General features: G+C 49.6%; 2 protein-coding genes across 6 annotated transcripts in view; one reads left to right on the forward strand and one right to left on the reverse strand.

The window, feature by feature from the left end:
• The first annotated feature begins 59 nt into the window (after positions 1-59).
• Proca1 (protein interacting with cyclin A1) lies at positions 60-13,146 on the forward strand. 3 transcript variants are annotated; one of them, XM_030245840.1, is made up of 5 exons: positions 60-1,149; positions 1,520-1,624; positions 9,195-9,275; positions 11,448-11,580; positions 12,223-13,146. In XM_030245840.1, exons 4-5 carry the CDS (start codon positions 11,546-11,548, stop codon positions 12,848-12,850), a joined length of 663 nt encoding a protein of 220 aa, XP_030101700.1. In that variant the 5' UTR covers positions 60-1,149; positions 1,520-1,624; positions 9,195-9,275; positions 11,448-11,545; the 3' UTR covers positions 12,851-13,146. The 3 variants fall into 3 exon arrangements, with proteins under 3 accessions (XP_030101700.1, NP_001038981.2, NP_001355805.1); NM_001045516.2 differs by lacking the exon at positions 1,520-1,624 and having other exon boundaries at positions 775-1,149; NM_001368876.1 differs by lacking the exons at positions 60-1,149; positions 1,520-1,624 and adding an exon at positions 2,085-2,337.
• Positions 13,147-14,131: 985 nt separating this feature from the next.
• The window catches only part of Supt6 (SPT6, histone chaperone and transcription elongation factor), a 39,224-nt gene continuing 31,415 nt past the window's right edge, over positions 14,132-21,940 (reverse strand). For 2 of the 3 annotated variants that reach the window (XR_001779939.2, XM_006532743.4), the window contains 9 exons: positions 20,650-20,845; positions 20,052-20,290; positions 19,466-19,579; positions 19,180-19,304; positions 16,807-16,919; positions 16,485-16,562; positions 16,235-16,401; positions 15,433-15,620; positions 14,407-15,152 (listed from right to left, as the gene is read on the reverse strand). Coding sequence is in view for 2 of the 3 variants with exons in the window: in XM_006532743.4 (XP_006532806.1) it covers positions 14,966-15,152; positions 15,433-15,620; positions 16,235-16,401; positions 16,485-16,562; positions 16,807-16,919; positions 19,180-19,304; positions 19,466-19,579; positions 20,052-20,290; positions 20,650-20,845 (1,407 nt within the window). In the remaining variant the exon portion in view is untranslated. Of the gene's footprint in view, positions 15,153-15,432; positions 15,621-16,234; positions 16,402-16,484; positions 16,563-16,806; positions 16,920-19,179; positions 19,305-19,465; positions 19,580-20,051; positions 20,291-20,649; positions 20,846-21,940 lie in introns of all 3 variants that reach the window. The other variant, NM_009297.2, reaches the window with a different exon arrangement.

A 21,940-nucleotide genomic window follows, 5' to 3' on the forward strand; every position in this document is an offset into this window, starting at 1 on the left:
GTCTCCCTCTCCCTTTCTTCTTGAGGTAGGGTCTCTTGTAGGCCAGCCTGACCTCAAAATTACCATGTACCTAAGTATTGTGTGACTGTGTCCCTAGAGAGACAATCTATTTGTCCCAGATAGAGAACTGATGGTAGACTAAAGGATACATATCTAAGTCCAACTTGGAGAAGCAATGAGTTTAATTGGGTTACTTACAGGGATATGGGTGAGGGGCTGCGTACAGAAGCAGAAATGACTCAAAGACGGCTGCATCACCGAAAGCCACTCCAGTATGAGTGACAGTTTATGAAAGCTGGAAATGAGGAGCACACTGCACAGCCTGCGGACAACTGGGCAGATCAGAGGGGCTTCCAGCCAGCTCAGCTTGTCTGAGAGTGTCTCTCAAGCAGTCCTGACTGCTTAAATATGCTTGGGGGAGAAGGGGTCTAGTACACCTGCTCAGTTTCAGGGATTTCCTGAAGCCTTTGAGTTGTTTACTTCCTGAGCTTAAGGAACTTTCCTGAAGGGGAGAATGTTTGATCTCCCTGCAGAACCGGCTGTGTGACCTTTCTATCATGAAACACTCAGAATTCTGAATAGGACTTTGGGTTATGATCCTCCCCAGAAATCCTTCACTGCACTTTCTGTACTACAGGAGCCAGGCCACTGGTACAGACACTTCTGGCTCAGTCCCAAGTCCTGTAACCAACACATATGACATCATTAACAACAGGGTCTTACCATTCAGTTTTGGAATGTTGCTGACAGCAGTGGTAAATAGCCCTATTGTTCTAGAGGCTTCCCTGACCAGCAACTCTAAGGAAGTAATCCACCCTTACTACTAGGGGGTTATATTTATTTATTTTTGAAACAGGGTTTCATGGTCAGCCCCAGGTGACCTGAAACTCAGAGATCTGCCTGCCTCTGCCTCCCAACAAAGGCACACAGGCCCATGCCACCACATCCGGCTTTCTCCCCTACCCCCCCCCCTCTTTTTTTTTTTTGAGTCCTGATCTTGGCTCTCCTGGAGCTCACGATGAAAATCAAGCTGGCCTCGAACTCAGAGATCTACCTGCAAGTGTGTGGATTAAAGGCAAACATCACCATGGCCAGCCTATCCTCTGCTTTTTGAGGTACACCTATTCTGGCTTTGGAAGCTGATTGGAGGTAAACTGAGAGATGTGACGTGAGGGATATCTGTGAAGCAGCTCTCATTCATTCACATCGTCTTGTACAGAGTTGGTTAACCCAGTGTGCATGTGAGAAGTCACCTCAATACTCAGTTCTCCCAGGGGCCTGCCCGAATGTGTAGTCCCATGAGGTGCATGTATAGGACAGTTGCACATATACTTTTTTGTTTTGTTTTGTTTTTGTTTTTCGAGACTGGGTTTCTCTGTGTAGCCCTGGCTGTCCTGGAACTCTCTCTGTAGACCAGGCTGGCCTCGAACTCAGAAATCAGCCTGCCTCTGCCTCCCGAGTTGCTGGGATTAAAGGCGTGCGCCACCACCACCCCGCACACATGTACTTCTTATGTTAGATCTGTGTAGACTTTTGGCGTCATCGTGTGTGATATACGAGTGAAGTGTGGACGCTGTGTTTGAGCAACGTGAAGGTTTCCTACTGGGATGGAGTTACCACGAATGTAAGTCACCTTACTTTCTCAACAGGAAAATAGGGCACTGTGGGGCCTAGGGATTGGGAGGAAATCTGAAGGGTAGATCTGAGGGGGATGGGTCTGGCGATCCGGGGTTAGGGGGCTTTAGGGTGTACTATACACAGTGGAGGAGGGACTTGTCACCAAGGAGACGCAAAGCCAGGATACCTGCAAGGACATACGTTCATGAAGATTGGTCCCTGGCTAACCTCCAGAAGGCGTGGCGGTCCTGGTGCTAGAGCTTGAATTTGGAAGGGGCGGGGCCAGCAACTGTTGTGGGCGGGGCTCTGGGCTAGAGTTTTCTAGAAGCAGGGACCAGCAAGGTGCTAAGTATGGGACTGAGTGCTGGGTCTGTAAGGTAAAGGTAAAAGCCCGTACTGGCGTTAAGGGTGTGACGAAGGGACTGGAAGGAGCTGGAGATCCCGGATGAAGAACCCGACTGACGCTTAGACCCGGGCTGGAAGACCTGAGGGGGGGAGGCGGGCGGGGGGTTGGGCAAGCATGAGGCGGAGCTAGGGGCTGGACTGGAGCTTACAGCTGGGCCGAGGGCTCGACCAAGCTGAGGTTCAACGTTGAACTCTGCGAGGTAGGGTCCTGTGGAAGAACTGGGCTGACAGCGATGTGGGTCAGGACGACAATAACGGTTAAAAGATGGACTGAGGAAAGGTCTGGCCGCAAAATTGAGAGAACCGAGAGAACTGGTAAGGGGCGGGGCAGAAGGATGGGGGCGTGGCTGGGCGTGGCTCTGGAAGTTTGCTTGACTTGGCTTCCTCCCGACCCAGGCTCAGCTCTTGAGCATTAGGCTGCAACCTCTGGCCTGGGCTACCGCCCCAAAGGCGCTAGGGTTCGGTAGAACCCTTGGCCCAATGCTCATCTGGGCTCCAGGGCTGGGCGGCCAGTTCCATTGACCTTGAGGGTGGGAAAGCGTCTGAGTATTCCACAAGTGACATCATAATCACCTCCAAGTGCCTAGCTAGGAGACATTTCCCAGAACAGGGCTCACTGGCCTCTCTTGCACTCTCCTCTCTCTCTCTCTCTCTCTCTCTCTCTCTCTCTCGCTCTCGCTCTCTCGCTCTCTCGCTCGCTCTCTTTCTCTCTCTCTCTCTCTCTCTCGCTCTCTCGCTCTCTCGCTCTCTCGCTCTCTCGCTCGCTCTCTCGCGCTCTCTCGCTCTCGCTCTCTCTTCCTTTTTCTTTCTTTCTTCCCTCCACACACCTTTTGTTTTGTTTTGTTTTGTTTTTTCGTTTTTTTTCGGGACATGGTTTCTCTGTATAGTCTTGGCTGTCCTGGAACTCACTCTGTAGACCAGGCTGGCCTTGAACTCAGAAATCCCCCCTGCCTCTGCCTCCCAAGTGCTGGGACTAAAGGCATGCGCCACCACTGACCGGCTTTTTTTTTTTTTTTTTTGTCCCTCCACACACATTCTTTTGGCTGCTCTAGTGCCTGTCCTCTGGGCCTCAAAGGAAGGGAGGGGTTTTGCAGGATAAGGAGGATCCTCTACAAATAAATGTGCATTTTGAGTTAGGTCCCTGCTACCTGTCCCAACGAAGAGACCACATGCTTTTCTCTTCCTTTCAAGCTATTACCATCTTCATTCTGCCACAGGAGCTCTGGACCGACTGCCTTGATCACCGCTCCCCTCTGTCCTCTTTGGACAAAGAGGCAGACTATCTCTCCAAATCCCACTTCTCGTTGATCCTTCCTGTTTTCCCTCCCAAACAGCTGATGTTGTCAACATCTATTAGGAGTATTAGTGGAAGGCAAACAGGCTTCAGCCTTGCATAAAGCCTGCTAGAGTGACAGGAGGAAAGGAGTCCAGTGCAGTTTGAGCCTGGCCTAGGCACAGGCCTTTACTGGAATAGCTTTAGGATTTGAGCGCCACAGGGGAGGCCCTGCATCAAGATCAAAGAAAGGAAATCAGAAGTGAGGAATCCGCAAGGTGGGGATTAAAAGCAAATGTTTTGGGGGTGACAACTGGATAAGGCAGGAGCTGAATCTAGTTTCAGGGCTTGGCCTTGGAGCTGTGGCATAGGGTACTTAGCTTAGGATATGTGTCTCCTTAGCCAGCAAGGCACACTGGCTTGGGAGCCAAGAAGACCAGCTTTTCTGCCTCTGCTGTCACCTTTCATCCTGAGCAAATTACTTAGTCACTCTGGGTCAGGGTCCCTCAATAAACAATTTAGAATCAAAGTCATACTTTAAAAGCCCACCGTAGGGTCCAGCATTGTGAAAGTGTATATCCTGGGAGATTATCTCCCCCATTACAGCTCACAGGAGTGCTAGGAGCTGGGCTTCCAGCTTACATGTAAGAGTGCTTGCTTAGCGTGTGTGAGGCCCTGGAGCTGACTCCTAGACACTTCCTCCAAAACAGCCCCAGTCAAAATAAATAAAGTAAGCAGAATGGCTCATGTCAGTCATTCCTGTACTTGGGAGGCTAAGGCAGGATTTACCATAAATTCAAGGCCAGCCTTGGGCTATATGAGGAATTCTAGGCCAGCCTATGGCTTTGTGAGATAGTCTCGAAAATAAATATATAAAAAGATAAAACACAGTACCCAGGTTTGAACCTGGCATTTATGTATTTCCAAGGGACATTGAATGTATACACTCAGTCAACCAACAATGACTGAGCAAGTTCCATGGCTCTGAGCATATAAGTAAATGCAGGAATGTCACAGTTCTAGAACTATGGCAGCAGGTCCATAGGCACATACAACACACAATTCCACTTGGACAGTACTGGGGTTAGTCTGCTGCAAGGCCTTGCTGTGTAGCCCAAGCTAGCCCTGTGTCAGCACACCGAGTTCTGGGATTACAGCTGTGTGCCATTATGAGCAACAGCATTTTCCCAGAGTTGAGCAGATAAAACATGGGAGAGAGAGAGAGAGGCAGGGGAGACAGATGGTCATGAGAGGTGGCAAGAACGCTCGGTGAGGGAAGGGCCTAGGTCCTGGCTCCTAAGGGCATGAGAAAAGGTCCACACTTCATTCTGAAGAACAGATGGAAGCAAGGCCTGGTGGCCTATGACGTCACTTCCGGCACATGGCAGGCAGGAGTAAAAGATGTAGAGAGCAGTTAGAATTCTATAAAACTCAACTTGACTGTATGATGAATGATAAGTTATTTCTCTGCTACTGGTCAAATGAGTCAGTTTAAATCATATTAGACTATATTAAAGGCAGGTTTATTGGGAAGCTGCTCTTGGGCAAATTCACAGGCCCTAAGGATTGAGGCCAGGGGAGGCGCCATGGGGAGGACAGGGGGGAAGGAAGAGGCGGGAGAGAAGGAGGAGGAAGAGGAGGAGAAGATCAAAATGTCTGGACTACAAAGGGAAGAGGCTCCGAGGAAAGGGCAGCCCAGCCCCTGGGCTGGAAAATTTTGGGTCAAGGGCAGGGTAAACCAGGTAGGGACTGAGGGATGCTGGGAGAACCTGGAGGCCAGGTCTGCTTTGATAAGTAAAACATGCACCCAGGTCCTAGTCCCTGGGTCTGAAACCAGACAGAGGAGTGAAGAAAGGTAGGACCAGAGAGATCAGGCAGGAAGTTATGACTGCATCCTAGCTAGGTCAGAGAGAATGGAGGGTTAGCTTTAATCCCAGCACTCAGGAGGCAGAGGCAGGTAGTCTGCCCAGACAGGGCTATACAGGAAGCCTCTACCTCAAAAGCAACAAACAAATTTCTAGTTGAAATGTCTGCTGCTTTCTATAAAAAGGATCAACTACAATAAATGCACAGGTGGCAAGGTGACAGGTGTGCACAGGACATAGTTTATTTAAGACAATTTGGAGCTGGGCAGTGGTGGCGCATGCCTATAATCCTAGCACTTTGGGAGGCAGAGGCAGGTGGATTTCTGAGTTCGAGGCCAGCCTGGTCTACAGAATGAGTTCCAGGACAGTCAGGACTACACAGAGAAACCATGTCTAGAAAAAACAAAACAAAACACAAAACAAAACAAAACACAAAACAAAACAAAACAAGACACTTTGGGAAAGCCAGGCTGTGGTGGCGGCACACACCTTTAATTCCAGCACTTTGAAGGTAGAGAAGCAGGCAGATGTTGAGTTTGAGGCCAGCCTTTGAGTTCCAGGACAGCCAGGGCTCTAGGGCTATACAGAGGAACCCTGTTTTTCTTTCTCTCCTTTCTTTCTTTCTTTCTTTCTTTCTTTCTTTCTTTCTTTCTTTCTTTCTTTCTTTCTTTCTTTCTTTCTTCCTTCCTTCCTTCCTTCCTTCCTTCCTTCCTTCCTTCCTTCCTCTCTCTATTTCTCTCTTTAAGATTATTTATTTTTATTTATATGAGTACACTATAGCTGTCTTCAGACACATCAAGAGAGTGGATCAAATCCCATTATAGATGGTTGTGAACCATCATGTTGTTGCTGGGAATTGAACTCAGGACCTCTGGAAGAGCAGTCAGAGAGAGAGAGAGAGAGAGAGAGAGAGAGAGAGAGAGAGAGAGAGGGAGAGGGAGAGAGGGAGAGAGAGAGAGAGAGAGAGAGAGAGGGAGAGGGAGAGGGAGAAATAGAAAGAAAGAGAGAGAGAGAGAGAGAGAGAGAGAGAGAGAGAAATAGAGAGAGAGGGCTGGCGGGGGAAGAAGAACTGAGTGTGATGATTTATATATGCCCAGCCCAGGGAGTGGCAATATTAGAAGATGTGACTCTGTTGGAATAGGTATGTCACTGTGGGTATGGGCTTTAAGACAACCTTCATCCTAGCTGCCTGAAGGCCAGTATTCTACTAGCAGCCTTCAGATGAAGATGTAGAACTCTCAGTTCCTCCTGCACCATGCCTGCCTGGATGCTGCCATGTTCCTGCCTTGATAATAATGGACTGAACCTCTGACCTGTAAGCCAGCCCCAATTAAATGTTGTCCTTATAAGAGTTGCCTTGGTCATGGTGTCTTTTCACAGCAGTAAAACCCTAAGACACTGAGACTTTGGGGGAATCTTCAAGAGGATAATGGCTACATATATTCAGGAAATAAGTCTATAGTTGAGTGTGTGACAGTAACAGTGTACTCACATACATGAAATATTTCTTTAAAAAAAGAAATATTTATTTATTTATTTTATGTATATGAATACATTGTAACTGTCTTCAGACACACCAGAAGAGGGCATCAGATCCCATTACAGATGGTTGTGAGCCACCATGTGGTTGCTGGGATTTGAACTCAGGACCTGTGGAAGAGCAGTTGGTGCTCTTAACCACTGAGCCATCTCTCCAGCTCCTAAATCTTCTTTTTCTTTCTTTCTTTCTTTCTTTCTTTCTTTCTTTCTTTCTTTCTTTCTTTCTTTCTTTCTTTCTTTCTTTCTTTCTTTAATGATGTTATTGGGGCGGCTTCTTCTTTTTTTTTTCCATTTTTTATTAGGTATTTAGCTCATTTACATTTCCAATGCTATACCAAAAGTCCCCCATACCCACCCACCCCCTTCTTCTTCTTCTTCTTCTTCTTCTTCTTCTTCTTCTTCTTCTTCTTCTTCTTCTTCTTCTTCTTCTTCTTCCTCTTCTTCCTCTTCTTCCTCTTCTTCCTCTTCTTCCTCTTCTTCCTCTTCTTCCTCTTCTTCCTCTTCTTCCTCCTCCTCCTTCTTTTTTTAAGATTTATTTATTAGCCAGGCGTGGTGGCGCACTCTTTTAATCCTGACACTCAGGAGGCAGAGGCAGGCAGATTTCTGAGTTTGAGGCCAGCCTTGTCTACACAGTGAGTTGCAGGACAGCCAGGGCTATACAGAGAAACTCTTTGTTTTGAAACAATTCAAGACTAGGGCTTTCATGGAAGTCCAAGGAACAGTGTGCCAGGAATTAGAAACTGGTTAACAGTTAAGAGGAAAAGGTTGTAGCTGTGGCTTGCTCTGAGAAGTTGCTAGCAGCCTTGGCCAAAGCTTCTGATAAAGGGGAGAGAATTGAGTCTAAGCTCACTGAGCCCCTTCACTACTGCCTTTGTGGAGTTGACCAGTGAACTCGTGAATTTGACTTGGAAAAGGAAGGGGAGATATGCACGTGCTAGAAAGGCTTGGAGAACTGTTCCATTTGAAAATTTTCATAGTGGGGCTGGAGAGATGGCTCAGTGGGTAAGAAGGTAAGAGTACCAACTGGTCTTCCAGAGGACCTAGGTTCCATTCTCAGTACCCAGGTGACAGCTCAGAATCCTTTACAGATCTAGTTCTAATGCTAATGCCTTTATTTTTTTGGTTTTTCAAGATGGTTTCTCTGTGTAGCTCTGGCTGTCCTGGAACTCACTCTGTAGACCAGGCTGGCCTCGAACTCAGAAATCTGCCTGCCTCTGCCTCCCGAGTGCTGCGATTAAAGGTGTGCGTCACCATGCCCAGCATAATGCCTTCTTCTGGCCTCCACAGACACTACCCAAATCTGGTGCAAAGACATTCATGCAGGGGAAAGGCTATATATAAAAATAAACAATAACAAAATGTTTGAAGCCTGTCATGGAGAACAGTACAGAGGGCGGTGGCATCCTATACAGTCTACAGACTTGGGACAGTAGGACACAGGGGCATCCAGGCTGGGATTGCAGATAGAGGAAGCTATTATCTGCAGAAGGAAACATCATTTAATGATTTTGTGGGGGTGGAAGGTAGACAGGGTCTCACAATGTAGCCCTGGCTGTCCTGGAACTTGCTTTGTAGACCAGGCTGGCCTCAAACTCAGAGATCCGCCTGCCTCTGCCTGCCAAGTGCTGGGATTAAAGGCCTGCACCACCACTGCTTCATTTTCTAAGGAGGATGCTCTTTTAATTCTTTCCCCTAAGGGCAAAGCTAATCCTGTGGTATAGTTCAGTGGCAGTTCACTTGTTTTGCATGTCTGGGGCCATTGGTCCCATCCCTAACCCTATACAAAGTGGTCTGCCTGCCCAGGGCCACCCCCACCAGGCTGCAGACACCTGGGACAAGTTCTGGCACTGCCTCTCTGACCAATCACCCCAGTTCACTGGAGTTTCCTCCAAGTGTGCCTTAGTCCTCATCCCTCCAGTCTTGGCAGGTGGTTCTTGTTCTATAGCCACTTTTGGGGGAGGGTTTGAGACAGGGTTTTGTAGCCCTGGCTGTCCTGGAACTCACTCTGTAGCCCAGGCTGACCTCAAACTCAGAAATCCGCCTGCCTCTGCCTCCCAAGTGCTGGGATTAAAGGCATGTGCCACCACTGCCCGGCTTCTATAGCCCCCCCCCCTTTTTGTTTCTTCAAGACAGGGTTTCTCTGTATAGCCCTGGCTATCCTGGAACTCACTCTGTAGACCAGGCTGGCCTCGAACTCAGAAATCTGCCTGCCTCTGCCTCCCGAGTGCTGGCATTAAAGGCATGCACCAACACTGCCTGGCCTATAGCCACTTTTATCACGCTGTTGCCATGACGCTTTTTTGCCTCCCTCACACTCTGGAGACAGTGGCTTGGGTTTTAATTTTCTGCATCCCCAATATATAGCTAGCTGGGCCCAACTTGGGGTTACCCTGAGGGGTTTTTTTGTTTTGTTTTGTTTTTGTTTTTGGAAATGTTTGGTGAATGAATGACATGGGGAGGTGGCTGCTGTTACTGCTGTCGTTTTGTACTGTCAGATATCACGAGGTTGCCCAGCTGGAAGAGAGGATACCCGGCTAGTGTGGACTCCAGCAGTGATCTATTTTCCTTTTCTGAAGGTGGGTCCAGGGGGCCTATGGCTCCTAAGGGGTCTACATTACCCCTTACTGTGAAAGTAAAGATGTTGGTGGAGGGAAGGGATCTTGGCAGGATTAACCAGATGCCTGAGGGTCCAGTGAACTGGCTCGGTGGTTAAAGGTGCTGATAGTCCTGACCACTTGAGTTTGTTCCCCAGGACCCACATGGTGGAGACGACCCAGCTGGCCCCTTCGTTGAGGCCATGATCACCTCTTTCCTTTGTAGAATATTTTACAGCACACAGAGATCTTCAAAACATGAATTGAGTCCTCGTAACCCTGCACAATAGCTATCACTGTCTCTTCTTGTGGATAAGGGAGGCTCATAAAATTAAACTGTCTTAAGTTGCTCTATTAAGTGACAGACAAGGGGGCTGGAGAGATGGCTCAGTGGTTAAGAGCACTGACTGCTCTTCCAGAGGTCCTGAGTTCAAATCCCAGCAACCACATGGTGGCTCAGAACCATCTGTAATGAGATCTGATGCACTCTTCTGGTGTGTCTGAAGACTGCTACAGTGTACTCATATAAAACAAATCTTTAAAACATGACAAGCTTCAGGCCTGAGTGGCTCCAAAGCATATGCCTTTATGCTGCCCTTCGCCACAATTTAACAGTGCCAAAAAAAAAAAAAAAAAAAAAAAAGCAGGGGTGAAAGTCCAAGGTCTGGCTGCACATATCTCTCAATTTCCCTGGCACGAAAAGGCAAAGTGGGTGAGGGGGACTGTGAGAATCCAGGAGCCTCAGTCTATGGGGAAAAGGGAAGGAGAACTTTAGTCCACACCACTGTCTTCCTCTGTGCGCTTTAATGGACACTTGGGCTTCTATACCCTCTGCCTGGGTATACCTACTTGATACCCTGGAACTTTCAGTACGGTCTTTCTGTGACCGGAGGCAGGGCTATTGACTACCGCTTTTTTGATGGGAGCAGAGATCAGGGGTCGCCTGGAGTCCTAAGCAGGGCCAGAAGCACTGGGAGCCCCATGAGAAATCCATATAGCTTGGCGAGAAGTGAGAACCTTCTGCCCCAGTAGCTTTTCTTGTATCTGGGAAAGGGGGCACACACAGTCACGTGCTGCTTCATTTGTAGATGGGCACAGGCGGAGGCAGGTTGTTCAGCATTCTAGGAATCTAGAGGATAGTGTGATGATTTTTTTTTCCCAAGACAGGGTTTCTCTGTATAGCCCTGGCTATCCTGGAACTCACTCTGTAGACCAGGCTGCCCTTGAACTCAGCACTCCAGTGCTGGGACTAAAGATGTGCACCACCACGCCCGGCATGATGAAATTTTTAAAGACTTGTGTGGATGTGGAAACATGGCATGTGTGGAGGTCAGAGGACAACTCGCAGGAGGCAGTTCTCCCCTGCTAAGCCATCTTCCAGCCCAAGACTATGATTTGATTAGTAAAGATTAGGAAAAGATCAAAGAGAGGCGTCAGGAGGCAGAAAGAGGCTTGGAGGAGACACAGGACCATGCTACAGTGCAGGGTTGCCACCCACCACCTCTAGTGCCGTTCAGGTGGAGTGCAGGCAAGGTTGTGCAGGGAGGCCACCTGGGCCCCTGCAGGTGGCAGGTGCCAGAATTGAGGCTGCAACGGTGGGATTTTCTGTAACACAAGAGGGCCACGGCCATTCCCTACCGTGGAGTGTGGTAACTGGTGATGACCAGCAATTGGTGGGGGCAGGAGTCAGTGGAGGACTTGGGGCAGTGGATCCCCCAGAGTGGGGAGTGACAGGTGTTAGAGAAGAGCAAGGGAGGCTTGGGAGGTCCTCCTTCTATATCCCACAGGCAACACTGTTGTTCCCCCCCCCCCCCAGACATGGTCTCTCTCTGTGTAGCCCTGGCTGTCCTGGAACTCACTTTGTAGACCAGGCTGGCCTCAAACTCCCCTGCCTCTGTGTCCCGAGTGCTGGGATTAAAGGCGTGTGCCACCACGCCTGGCTAACACTTTTTTTGAGTCCAAGGCAGCATTATGCAGTGGATGAGGGGACAGGGCAGTGCAGGGACCTAAATTGACTACTTAACTGGACTGAGAGTCATCATCTCTGACGATAACCAGTTGCTGTTGGTGGGGAACCAGGTTGCAGATATATCTGAAGCCTTGACTGAGGTGTGCTTGGCTGCCTCCAAGTGACCCAGCCCCCTCTTCCCTCAGGTGAGAACAAGGAGACAGACAGACGTTGCTGGAAACACCAGCACTGTCCCGGGCATACCATCCACCCCTTCTCGGACTGTGGCCATCACAACAGATGTATGCATGCTGTCAGCCAATGCGACTGTGAATCTAGGTGAGGGCCCCCTTCATGGGGACCCATTCCCTTCAGGTTTCCCTCTTCAGGTCTGGCCTGGTACTGCCAGCCTAGCCCTAGATATTTTTGTTTTGTTTTGTTTTGTTTTTGTTTTTTCGAGACAGGGTTTCTCTGTGTAGCCCTGGCTGTCCTGGAGCTCACTCTGTAGACCAGACTGGCCTTGAACTCAGAAATCCTCCTGCCTCTTGCCTCCCAAATGCTGGGAATAAAGGCATGCGCCACCACTGCCCCATTTAGCCCCAGCTTTGCTCCAAGGACAATGCATGGGGAAATCTCTTGGCAACCTGGGCCAAGCCCAGAAGCAGCTGGCTGTCCCCCTGGGCCCCTGGGGAATCGTGGCGGTATGGGGGCCCAGCCGAGTATGGTGTGTGGCAGGCTAAAGGACTGCTCAGGACACAAATAGGAGCAGCTCCCAAGATGTAGGCCAGACCTGCTCCAAAGACGGGGGCTCAGCCTGCTTCAACATCATCCATGCCCCTTGCTTTGAACTCATCCCAGAGGAAGAGTATGTGGAGCGGATCTGGTACAGCTGGTGAGTGCCAGCTGGCCAGCGGTGATGGGACATAACTCCAAGGTACCCTGCTTCAGCTCCATTAATTTCTTCCTATCCCTTCTTCCCAGGTGTAGAAGCCACAGGCCTGTCTCTGTGGCAATAATTTACCATCCCACCCACCATATGTATATGACAGATGACGATCTGGAAGAGAACTGGGTTTCCAGGAAAAATCATTTAAGTCCCAGTGCCAGACCTCCTGACCCAAACACAGGGTCAGCCACTGAGGTTCCTGACTTATCAGTGCCCATCACTATCTGGCGTTCTGAAAGTCCCATAGAAAAGTGTCAGGAAAGCAACGTCATCAAGGATATAAAGAGAAAGGAGAAAGAGCAAGATGAGGAGGAGATGGTGGATGAAAAGGCAAACTTGAAGAAAAAAGCCAAGGGCAAGTTAACTAAGAAGAAAACCCCAGTGAAGTCGGAGTCTTCCCCTGCTGATCTGAGCCAATCCGTAAGAGGACCCGTGAGGACACCAGAGTCTAGCCCAGAAAGCCCGGGAGGGCTGGAGAGCGAGTACAGTTGTGAACGGGGTAAAGAAAGGCCCTCTAGTGAAGATGTTGTAGAGTCATTGTCCCCCAGAAAGAAAGAGAAGACATCATCTGGCCAGGCCAAAAAGAATGGGACAAAGAAAGAAACCCAGAAAACGAGCAAGAGAAAAAAATCTTCCCCAGTGCCCAACCCCAATCTCAGCTGAGGCAAACAGAGTGAATAATAAATCAAGCCTGTAACTGACCCTACCGCTATTCTCTGCCTTCAACAGGGCCTCTTATGGGAGGGGCTCCAGGGATCCTTTAAGGGTAACCCTGCTTTCAAGGAGGAAGTCTATGTCTATGGAAAGTTAAGTAGGAGGGAGAGAGAACAACTCTCAGGACTAGGTGGGAGAATCTATTTGGGAAGTGGGTAGGGGGTGGGAGAACAGTGTTGTCACATGCATTCTGTGGTGGCCAGCACTACGAAATGCTACCTTCAATAAACTGAACCTGCCACTCACTCAGCCTGCCTCTCCATCCTCACGTGGCCCCGAGGGGAAGGGGCTATGGCGCGTGGAGGAGATGCTCTTCCTCCCCGGCTGGGGTGGTCCAGCCCTTCTCACCCTCGCAGCAGCCCTGTTATGCTGGAGAAAGTAAAAAGGAGTTCCAGGACAAGGCCAGCCCTTTCCCACCTACACAAAGAGTGAAGAACAGTGGGTACAAGCTCAAATGCAGCCATCAGTGGCAACCCAAGCAGAGACAAAGGAAGGAAGGCTCTATCCCCCCTCCCCCAACACACTAAATCACTGTGAGATGAAGCCTCCATGAAGGAACAGGGAGATCAGACGTGCAGAATAAAAACAGCTTCAGAAAGAACCAGAGGCAGGGGCCGGCTGACACTGAGCCAGGAAGAGAGAGGGGTGGGAGCGAGCTCCTTTCCCACGGTCTGTGTGCCTGAGGGGAGCAGGTGAGGGGGACCTGTGGGCCAGGAACTGACTTGTGGAGGCTATCAGAGACCAAGGGCCAGCTGGGAAGCGAAGGGGCATGCACAGCTCACAGATTCACTTCTCTCCAATGTGTGGGAAGAGGAGAGCAACATACGAGCTTGGTGCCCGACAGCTGCCAGGCCCAGGATTTCCTACCACCCTTTGTTTCCGTTCCAGTCTCATAGATAGGACAGCCAACCTAAGAAGCTGCCTGAGAGATGGCCCAAGTTCCCAACATCCATGGATGGTTGCTCACGGCCACCTATCATTCCAGTTTTAAGAGGTCAGAGCCCTCTTTTAGTTTTTCATGCACATACCCACACGTGTACTTATGTAATTAAAGCCCAGTGGTGGTAACACAGGCCTTTAACCCCAGCTCTTGGGAGGCAGAGGCAGTTGATCTCTGAGTTCGAGGCCAGCCTGGTCTACAGAGTGAGTTCCTGGACAAACAAAGCTACACAGGGAAACCCTCAAAAGCAAACAAAACAAAACAAAACAAAAAAAACAATAAACCCCTTAAGTGCACGTGTATCATTTATGTAATTCCAGCCTTCAGGAGGCTGAGGCAGGGCTGCTGTAAGGCCAAGGCCAGTCTGGGTTAGAGACTCCACTTCAACACGGCAAACAACAGATGGAAGAAGTCCACACAGGGTCACAGGGCTCAGAGCAGGTAGGAGGTAACCCCAGGCAATGTGAATCCTGGATTCTCTGGTAGATTATGAGAGGAAGTTTTTGGAGCTTCAAACTGCTGAAGCAGCCCTACAGAGCGAGGGAGCTGGAGGCCTCGGCAAGCGCTCTGTACAAACACTGTTTATTCAAATGACAGGCGAGAAGCAGGTGAGGTTAGGTGATGAGGGAAGGCAGGCAGGCAGGCAGGCAGGGGCTGGCAGCTCAGCACTGCTCCACATGGCCCTCACAGTCCTGCTTTGACAGCCAAGGTCTTGCCATCAGGATCAGAGCTACTTTCCCTCCTGCCCCAAACTGAATAAATAGCATCGGTGTCCCCACACAGGCTGGGGACATAGACAATTGAGCTGCATGCCTCATGAGGGCCTGTCTCAGGTGAGGGCTTCCAGAGACATTACAGACTGCTCCACCTTTGCTCTCCTCCCTGCCATACTGCTCTCCCAGCCTGGCCCCAGAACAGGTGGTTAGCACAAGCCCGGAGTGGAACAGCTGCTGCTCGGTGCACACCAGCTCACAAGGCCACCATCCAGCCAGGCTGACCACTAAAAAGAACGTCATTTCACGCCACTTTATGGACAAAAAAAAAAGAGGGGCAGGGAGTGAGGCCATAAGTGGCCAGGCCTCTTGGGAGCTTCAGAGGTAACCAGAGTCCGAGGAACAGGCCCCCTACCGATCCATCTCGTCCAGGAGTGGGGTCGCATCGCCAGCAATGGACATGGGGGTGCTCTCGATCATGGGGCTGGGAGAGGGTCGTGGGGTCAGCCGCTGTTTCTGTTTCCGTCGTTCTGCCTCCTTTTCCTGTAGCCACTGCTCGGCCATCTTGCCCCAGTCGATAGCTGCATGGCTGTTGGACCTGGAACACAAAGGGTAAGTCTCAGAGACTAGGAGTCTTCTGGAATCCTGAGAAGCCTTCCTGCTAGCCACTGGTGAGAGACCACCTTCACAGACAGAACCTGACATTTACAGGAAGCAACCCACCTCGGTCTTGCATTCTTCCCCAGAAACCAATGCCCATGGGAACACTTCATAGGTCTTGGCTTTCAAGAAGAGACATAATACCTGCTTATGTGAAGTCCTCAGGCCACATGGCACCACCCGTTCCTAGCAGTAACCAGCTTGGGTTATGGACTTACTTTGGCTGCTGTTGCCGTTGTCGGGAGCTGGAGGAAGGCTGGGGCTGGGCCTGTGTAGACTGTGGGGTGGTGCTGGCCTGGAGCTGGTGGTATTGTGGGGTGGTAATGGGCTGGCTCGGGGTAGTATAGGAGTAGCTTGGGGTCATTAGTGGTGTGGCCACTGGCTGCTGGGCTGGTGTTGGGAACACCTGAAGAGGGGTGGACAGAAAAACAGGGGTGTTGAGGGTGTGCTTGACTTTACTGTGAATCTCTGCCAGACTCTAAGAATTGGCTCTGAACACTGTTTTCCAGCTGACCCACTTCAAGCAATATTTTGGGCTGTAGAGGGAACCCAGCAGGATAACACCAGCAAACAGTTACCCACCACCACCAATCTTGAACACCTCAGGTGGGTTGAGGGTTCCAAATATCCCACAAGGCTTTCTGCAAAGGCCAGCCCTCCTCTACCTTTTTAAAAAAATATTTTTTGAGACAGGGTTTCTCTGTGTGGCCCTAACTGTTCTGGAATCACTCTGTGGACAGGGCTGGCCTCGAACTCAGATCCCTCTGCCTTCCAAGTGCTGGGATTAAAGATGTGCACCACCACCGTCCAGCTATCAGGCCCTTTCCATTCCCTTCCCTATCAAATGTGCTAGAGGCAAGGAATGTCTGTTAGAGACTGTTCCTAGGCTCAAGCATACGATGCTCCTAGCAGAGGGCATGGCCAGAGGTGTCTACCGGATCTGAGTCTATGTAGGAATGTTTATAGGATTGTTCCCTCTCCTCCCCGTCCTGCTCAGGAAGAGTTCTCCAGAAAACATACATGGTAGGCGCTGCTGCCTCCTCCGCTGCCACCGTAGCCATACTGGCTGGATGCCCACTGGGCTGGGGTAGCATTGGGGTTCTGCCCCTGGCCTGTCACAGCAGCAATGGCACTGAACATCTGTGAAGTCATGTTCTGAGGCAAGGCATTCACAGCCCGTGTGAGATCTGTAAATACACATGTCCACGTTAAGGGTGCAAGTCCCTTCAGTTCCCCGCTACCCTACAAGTCTCAGCCGCAAACACCCTACCTGCAAGATTGATGTTGGCTGGGGTAGCATTGATAGAAGCAGGGGTCCGTGTTCTGTTACTGCTACTGGGAGTGATGCCTGTAAGAAGTGGATACAGCCAGTTATGTTCCTCAAGAAAGCTACTTCTGGCTTCCTAGTTTAAGAGTCAGAGGAGGAAAGGAAGGGCGGGGAAGAAAAGCTGTACAGGCCAGTAGATGGAAAAGCTCCCTGCTACTAAGAGGCTGAAACAGGGGCGAGGCATCGGATAACTGACTTCACCTCACTGAGCCAGGACCTGTGTTGTTCCCACCACAGCCTAAAGTCAGGGTAGAGCAGAACTCACCTGGTACAGGATCCTGATAGTGATCCTTAAACCACCTGAAGAGTCCATTCACAGTTGGGAAAATCTGGCCCCGGTACCGGAATCCTTCAGGAGTCACTGTTACATATTCTATCCTGAGATTTCATAAGTAAACAAGCATTAGATACCGCTTGTGCTAGCTAGATTTATGTCAATGTGACATGTAAGCTATAATCATCAGAGGAGGGAGCCTTAAGTGAGAAAGTGCCTCCATAGGACCAGAATATAGGCAAGCCTATAGGACATTTTTTTTTAAAATTAGTTGGGTGGTGCCACCCCCAGGCTGGTGGTCCTGGGTCCTATAAGAAAGCAGGATGAGCAAGCCATGAGAAATAAGCCAGTAAGCACAGTCCCCTGTGGCCTCTGAATCAGCTTTTCGCGAAAGGTTCCTGCTCCGTGTGAGTTCCTGTTCTGACTTCTTTAATGATGAACTATGATATGAAAGTGTAAGCCAAATAAATAAACCCTTTCCTTCCCAAACTGCTTTTGGTTACGGTGTTTTATCATAGCAATAGCAACTCTGACTAAGACCCGCTGTGGCCACCAAATAAACATCAACCATATGTACATTAGCCAGAATGGGTGCCGGAGGAGGAAAGATGACAGGGAGAGGCTGCAAATGGCAGGGCACAGTCAAGGTTAAGGAGGCCATGGCCTTGTGCTGAGTACAGGCTGCCAGAGGAAGCTGTGCTGGAGGCTAACTGGAGACACTAGGCCTTCACTGAGGACAGCAGTTACAGGCAGGCGAGAGTGATACAAGGTTACGGGGCATCAGGGAGGAGGAGACCCCCCCCCCCCCCCCCGGCAGGTTCAGATAAGCAGGGAGAATTCTCTAGTACTCTAGAAGGTGCTTAATCTGCTTTCATTCAGTGTTTCTGAGAGTAACAGAGTGGATAAGAGGATGGGCCTTAGCTTCATACCTGGATCTGGTCTAGTCTGAGTTCTGTACTTACCACCTATGTGACTGCACCAAGCACTACAGCCCATAAGCCCAAAGGAGTCACAAGGAATGACGAGGCAAGTATACAAGGCAATCAATCTAGCTAACAGAGAGCTATGTTCTCTCGAGGAAGCCAACAACAGCTCTCAAGACAATGGTAAGCATGGTGTAATCCTCACTTATACGCAGCCCACACTTGCTTCCTAAATCTCCACACAAAGATACAGGTCAGGGAGTCTGTGGGATTCTATGGGAAGCCACGGTGTTGAATCTTACTTCAGGTCGTCACCTCAGCTGGCCTTCATCAAACATTTCCAGTCTTACAGGGCCCTGGCTGCCACTCTGTGGGAGGCACTGATATGACGGGAAAGCCACCTTAGAAAAGAGCATGATAGTCTCGATGCCAAGTGTGGCACAAGGCCCCAGAGTTGCACATGTGACCAGTACAGAGCTAGAACACAGATGTGTATCTCTCCACGAGTGGAGAATGGCTAGTGGCAGGTCAGGTCAGGTCAGGTCAGGTCAGGTCAAGACAACAAGTATGACTGATCACTAGAGTGTGCAATAGGCCTAAGCAGATCGGCGTAAGGAGACTGGAGCCAGGCTCAGGGTGAGCTAAAGGGGTGCAGAAAAAGGAATGTCTCAAAAAAGCAGCCTGCCAGTCACACATGGAAGGCAACAGAGCAGGTGATAACACCATCTCACCCACTGCTCAGTAGGCACAACATATGTCCATTGTGGCATCGGTGAGCTATCATGTGCTGAGAGCTCTGGAAAGGTGTTAGAAGGGAGCAGAAAGGCAAGAGCAGCAGGACACCCTTGCCTATGCCGTCACTGCAGTGCCTAGGGCGTGCTGGAAAAGGGGACGACGCCTGTTCTAGTTCTAGGCGACTCTCTTGTTTTTTTGTTGTTGTTTTTTGTTTTTGTTTTTTGAGACAGGGTTTCTCTGTGTAGCCCTGGCTGTCCTGGAACTCACTTTGTAGACCAGGCTGGCCTCGAACTCAGAAATCCACCTGCCTCTGCCTCCCTAGTGCTGGAATTAAAGGCATGCACCACCATGCCCGGCTACAACTCTGTTTTTGTGTCTCTACCAGGCATGTCCAACCTTCTGACACCATGATACAACACTATCATTTACAATGTTCATGCTTGAGAACAACACAAATCAACTTACACTAAAGACAAAGAAAAGAAAAGAAAAGAAAAGAAAAGAAAAGAAAAGAAGAAAAAAGAAAGTAACAAAACCAAATATCAAGTCACAGAAAATCCTCATGGAGTCTAGAAGCCTGTGCTGGCCCACAGCCTAGACACACAACTTTGGTTGTGAGTAGGTGAGAGGACAAGGAAGTAGAAGCAGAGAGGCGTGGCCTGTGTGTGGCCCCCAAAGGCAGCGGCAGCTCAGCACCCGTGCTCACCTGGGTTTACCCCGGGGCTGGTATCCCAGGAGGAACTTGCCGGGCAGCTCCTTGCAGGCACAGATGAAGTAAGGGATGAAGGTGGGCTTCTCCTTCTTAGTTTTGATGAGCAGCTCCTCTAATTTCTGGGGGGGCAGAATGAGGGGGACAGGCTGGGACGGTAGCATGCTTGGGATACAATGACTGGTGCGCACACACATGCACTTCCTTCACCAGTGAGTCCCTACGCTTTCCTTAGGGACCACCCAGAAGAGCCTGGAAGGTGTCCAGAGGGTCCAAGGCTCACCTTTCGGTCCCCACCACTACAGTCCTGGTAATATTTGTGGTTCAGAAGGTCTCGAGCAAAGGAAGCCATGGGCTGGACATAGCGGGCAACAATCTCATCCAAGTCTTCAAATTCCTATGGGAAGAACAGAAGGCCTCACACATCACAGATTCCAGCCCTTCATCAAACCCAGCCTCAAGAGACAAGATGGCAGGGGTTGATGTCCTGATCTTGTTGAATCTCACCCCACTGCAAAGTCAAGTCCCTTGAATTTATCAGCTGGCTTGATTCCATCCCAGACTCTAGTTCGCCAGCATAGTCTTTTGAGTACTAACTGGGATGATCCCCTGGTATTTATGAACACCGGGGAGCTTCAGCTTTCTCCTTGTTGAATATAGATAAAGAGACCTCATACGTGTACATTTTTTTCCCTTCCTTCAAGAGTTGTCTCTAGGCTATTTTAAAAATTGAAATATAGGGCAAATAAAGCTAATACTTATGCTACAATCTACCTAGCTCTGTTGTTCTGCATGACAAAAATATGGATGTGTTCAAGTTACTGTCAGGTGAAAGCAACCAGGAAGAACTTGTTCCGGCATGGCCCCACCTCACTGTTGATCCAAAGAGTGGCTCCCAGGCTGAAGGCGTTCTCCTTGCCCTCTTCCCGCACGTCCACGTGCTGGTAGATGCCAGCACTGACTTTCCAGGTCACCGTCAGATGGTTTTCACCTTTACTGCTGGGCCGAATGATAACATCCCCTTGGTCCATGGTCTCCATCATCTTTTCTGCTTGCTTGAAATTTATGTTATGGAAGGACGGGTGTGCAATCACTCGCTTGATGTATGCTGAAAAGGCAGGAAGAGACAGACCAGGTGACAGGTTAGGAACTGACGGTGATAGGACAGTCAAAGATAGCTTTGACCCACCGCGGGATTCTGAGACACTGTCAGATTTTCTGGGCTTGGATTCCATGATACCAATGAGGCGTTAGCCTCAGTTCTTATGCTGTTTGAGGAAATGAAATTTAGCAAACTGTACATGGGAGACTGTGGGTTCCAGTCCTGCTCCTGCCTGCCTTTCATGTCTCTAGGCTCCAAAGCTTTGAAACTGGGCACAGGCTCTGTTAAGCCTATGCACAGGAACTCTGCGGCCTAGGTCTCTGGTATAAGCTGTACTCGGGTGCAACCCGCGTGCGGGCACTCACTGGTCCGCTGCTGCTTTCGTTTCATATCCTCTTCCTGCTTGTGGTCTGCAGCTTCCGCATCAAAGTCATAGTAGGTGTCCTTGGGCAGTTTCCACTCATTGTTCCTGTCCATGAGGTCTGAGGTCCGGCAGGTCAGGTCTGCACTGAACTTTTCAATATCGATCTTCATGATCCGGCAGTGAACAGTCATCCCCACCTAGATCCACAGAATGTGTGAGCTGGAAGGGACAAACCTATCCAGCCCAATGCTTTATTTCACATAAAAGAAGAGCAAAGCCCAGACAGAAAGGGAGGACTTGCCCAAAGCCAGCTACGCAATGACAAAGTAGGAACTTGGGGGTGGGTGGATGTATCATGTCCCAATGCCTCTCACTCTCAGCTGGAGACCTGACCATCATGGGCACCCCTCCCAGGTTGTTAGCTAAAGCTCATGCCCTTTTATGAAAGGAATCGAAGTAATTAATAGCTGTGCTTGGTATTTTTCCTGATGAGTCTTTCCATGTAAATATTGGCTTAAGGCCGTCTGGGTACTGTTGAAAACCTTAGCTTCATTAAGTTTAAGAATATCTTTTTTGTCAAGCAGTTGCGCTACACACTTTTAATCCCAGCACTTGGGAGGTGGAGGCGGAGGCAAGTGGATCTCTGTGAGTTCGAGGCCAGCCTGGTCTACAGAGCAAGTTTGAGGACCGCAGGGCTACACAGAGAAACCGTGTCTCAAAAACAAACAAACAAACCAACCAACCAACCACCAACCAACCTCTTTTGAGCCCCAAGTCCACAGCTCATCCAGATTCACAAAGGGTGTGGTAATCAAATGAAAATGGCCCCACAGGCCCACGGATTCACATGCTTAGTCCTATGCTGGACTGTTTGAAAGGGCTGGGAAGTGTGCACTTGTTGGAGGATGTGTGTTACTGAGGTTAGGCACTGAGGCTTCAAAAGTCTAGGTCAGGCTCAATGTCTTCCTCTGCCTATTGCCTATGAACCAGGATGTAAAATTCTCAGCTACTGCTTTAGAGCCATACCTATCTGCTTTCCACCATGATGATCATGGACTAACCTAAAATCTAGGTAAGCCTCCAATTAAGTGCTTTCTATTATAAGTTCCTTTGGCCATGATGCCTTTCCAAAAACCCCAAATTCAGTTCCCAGCACCGCATAAAACCAGGTATGGTGTATGTGTGTTTATTTTAGCACTTGGGAGGTGGAGGCAGGTAGACAGGAGTTCAAGGTCATTCTCAGCACTGTACTGAGTTTGCGGCCAGGCTGATCTTACCCCTGAAAACAGAGT

This window comes from Mus musculus, chromosome 11 (genome assembly GCF_000001635.26).
Source record: "Mus musculus strain C57BL/6J chromosome 11, GRCm38.p6 C57BL/6J".
Classification (NCBI taxonomy): Eukaryota; Metazoa; Chordata; class Mammalia; order Rodentia; family Muridae; genus Mus; species Mus musculus.

Coding starts and splice junctions, on each gene's coding strand:
- Proca1 (NM_001368876.1), top strand. CDS start 2,256: ATGTGGGTCAGGACGACAATAACGGTTAAAAGATGGACTGAGGAAAGG. Junction 2,338..9,194: donor TGAGAGAACCGAGAGAACTG/GTAAGGGGCGGG, acceptor TTGTACTGTCAG/ATATCACGAGGTTGCCCAGC. Junction 9,276..11,447: donor TCTATTTTCCTTTTCTGAAG/GTGGGTCCAGGG, acceptor CTCTTCCCTCAG/GTGAGAACAAGGAGACAGAC.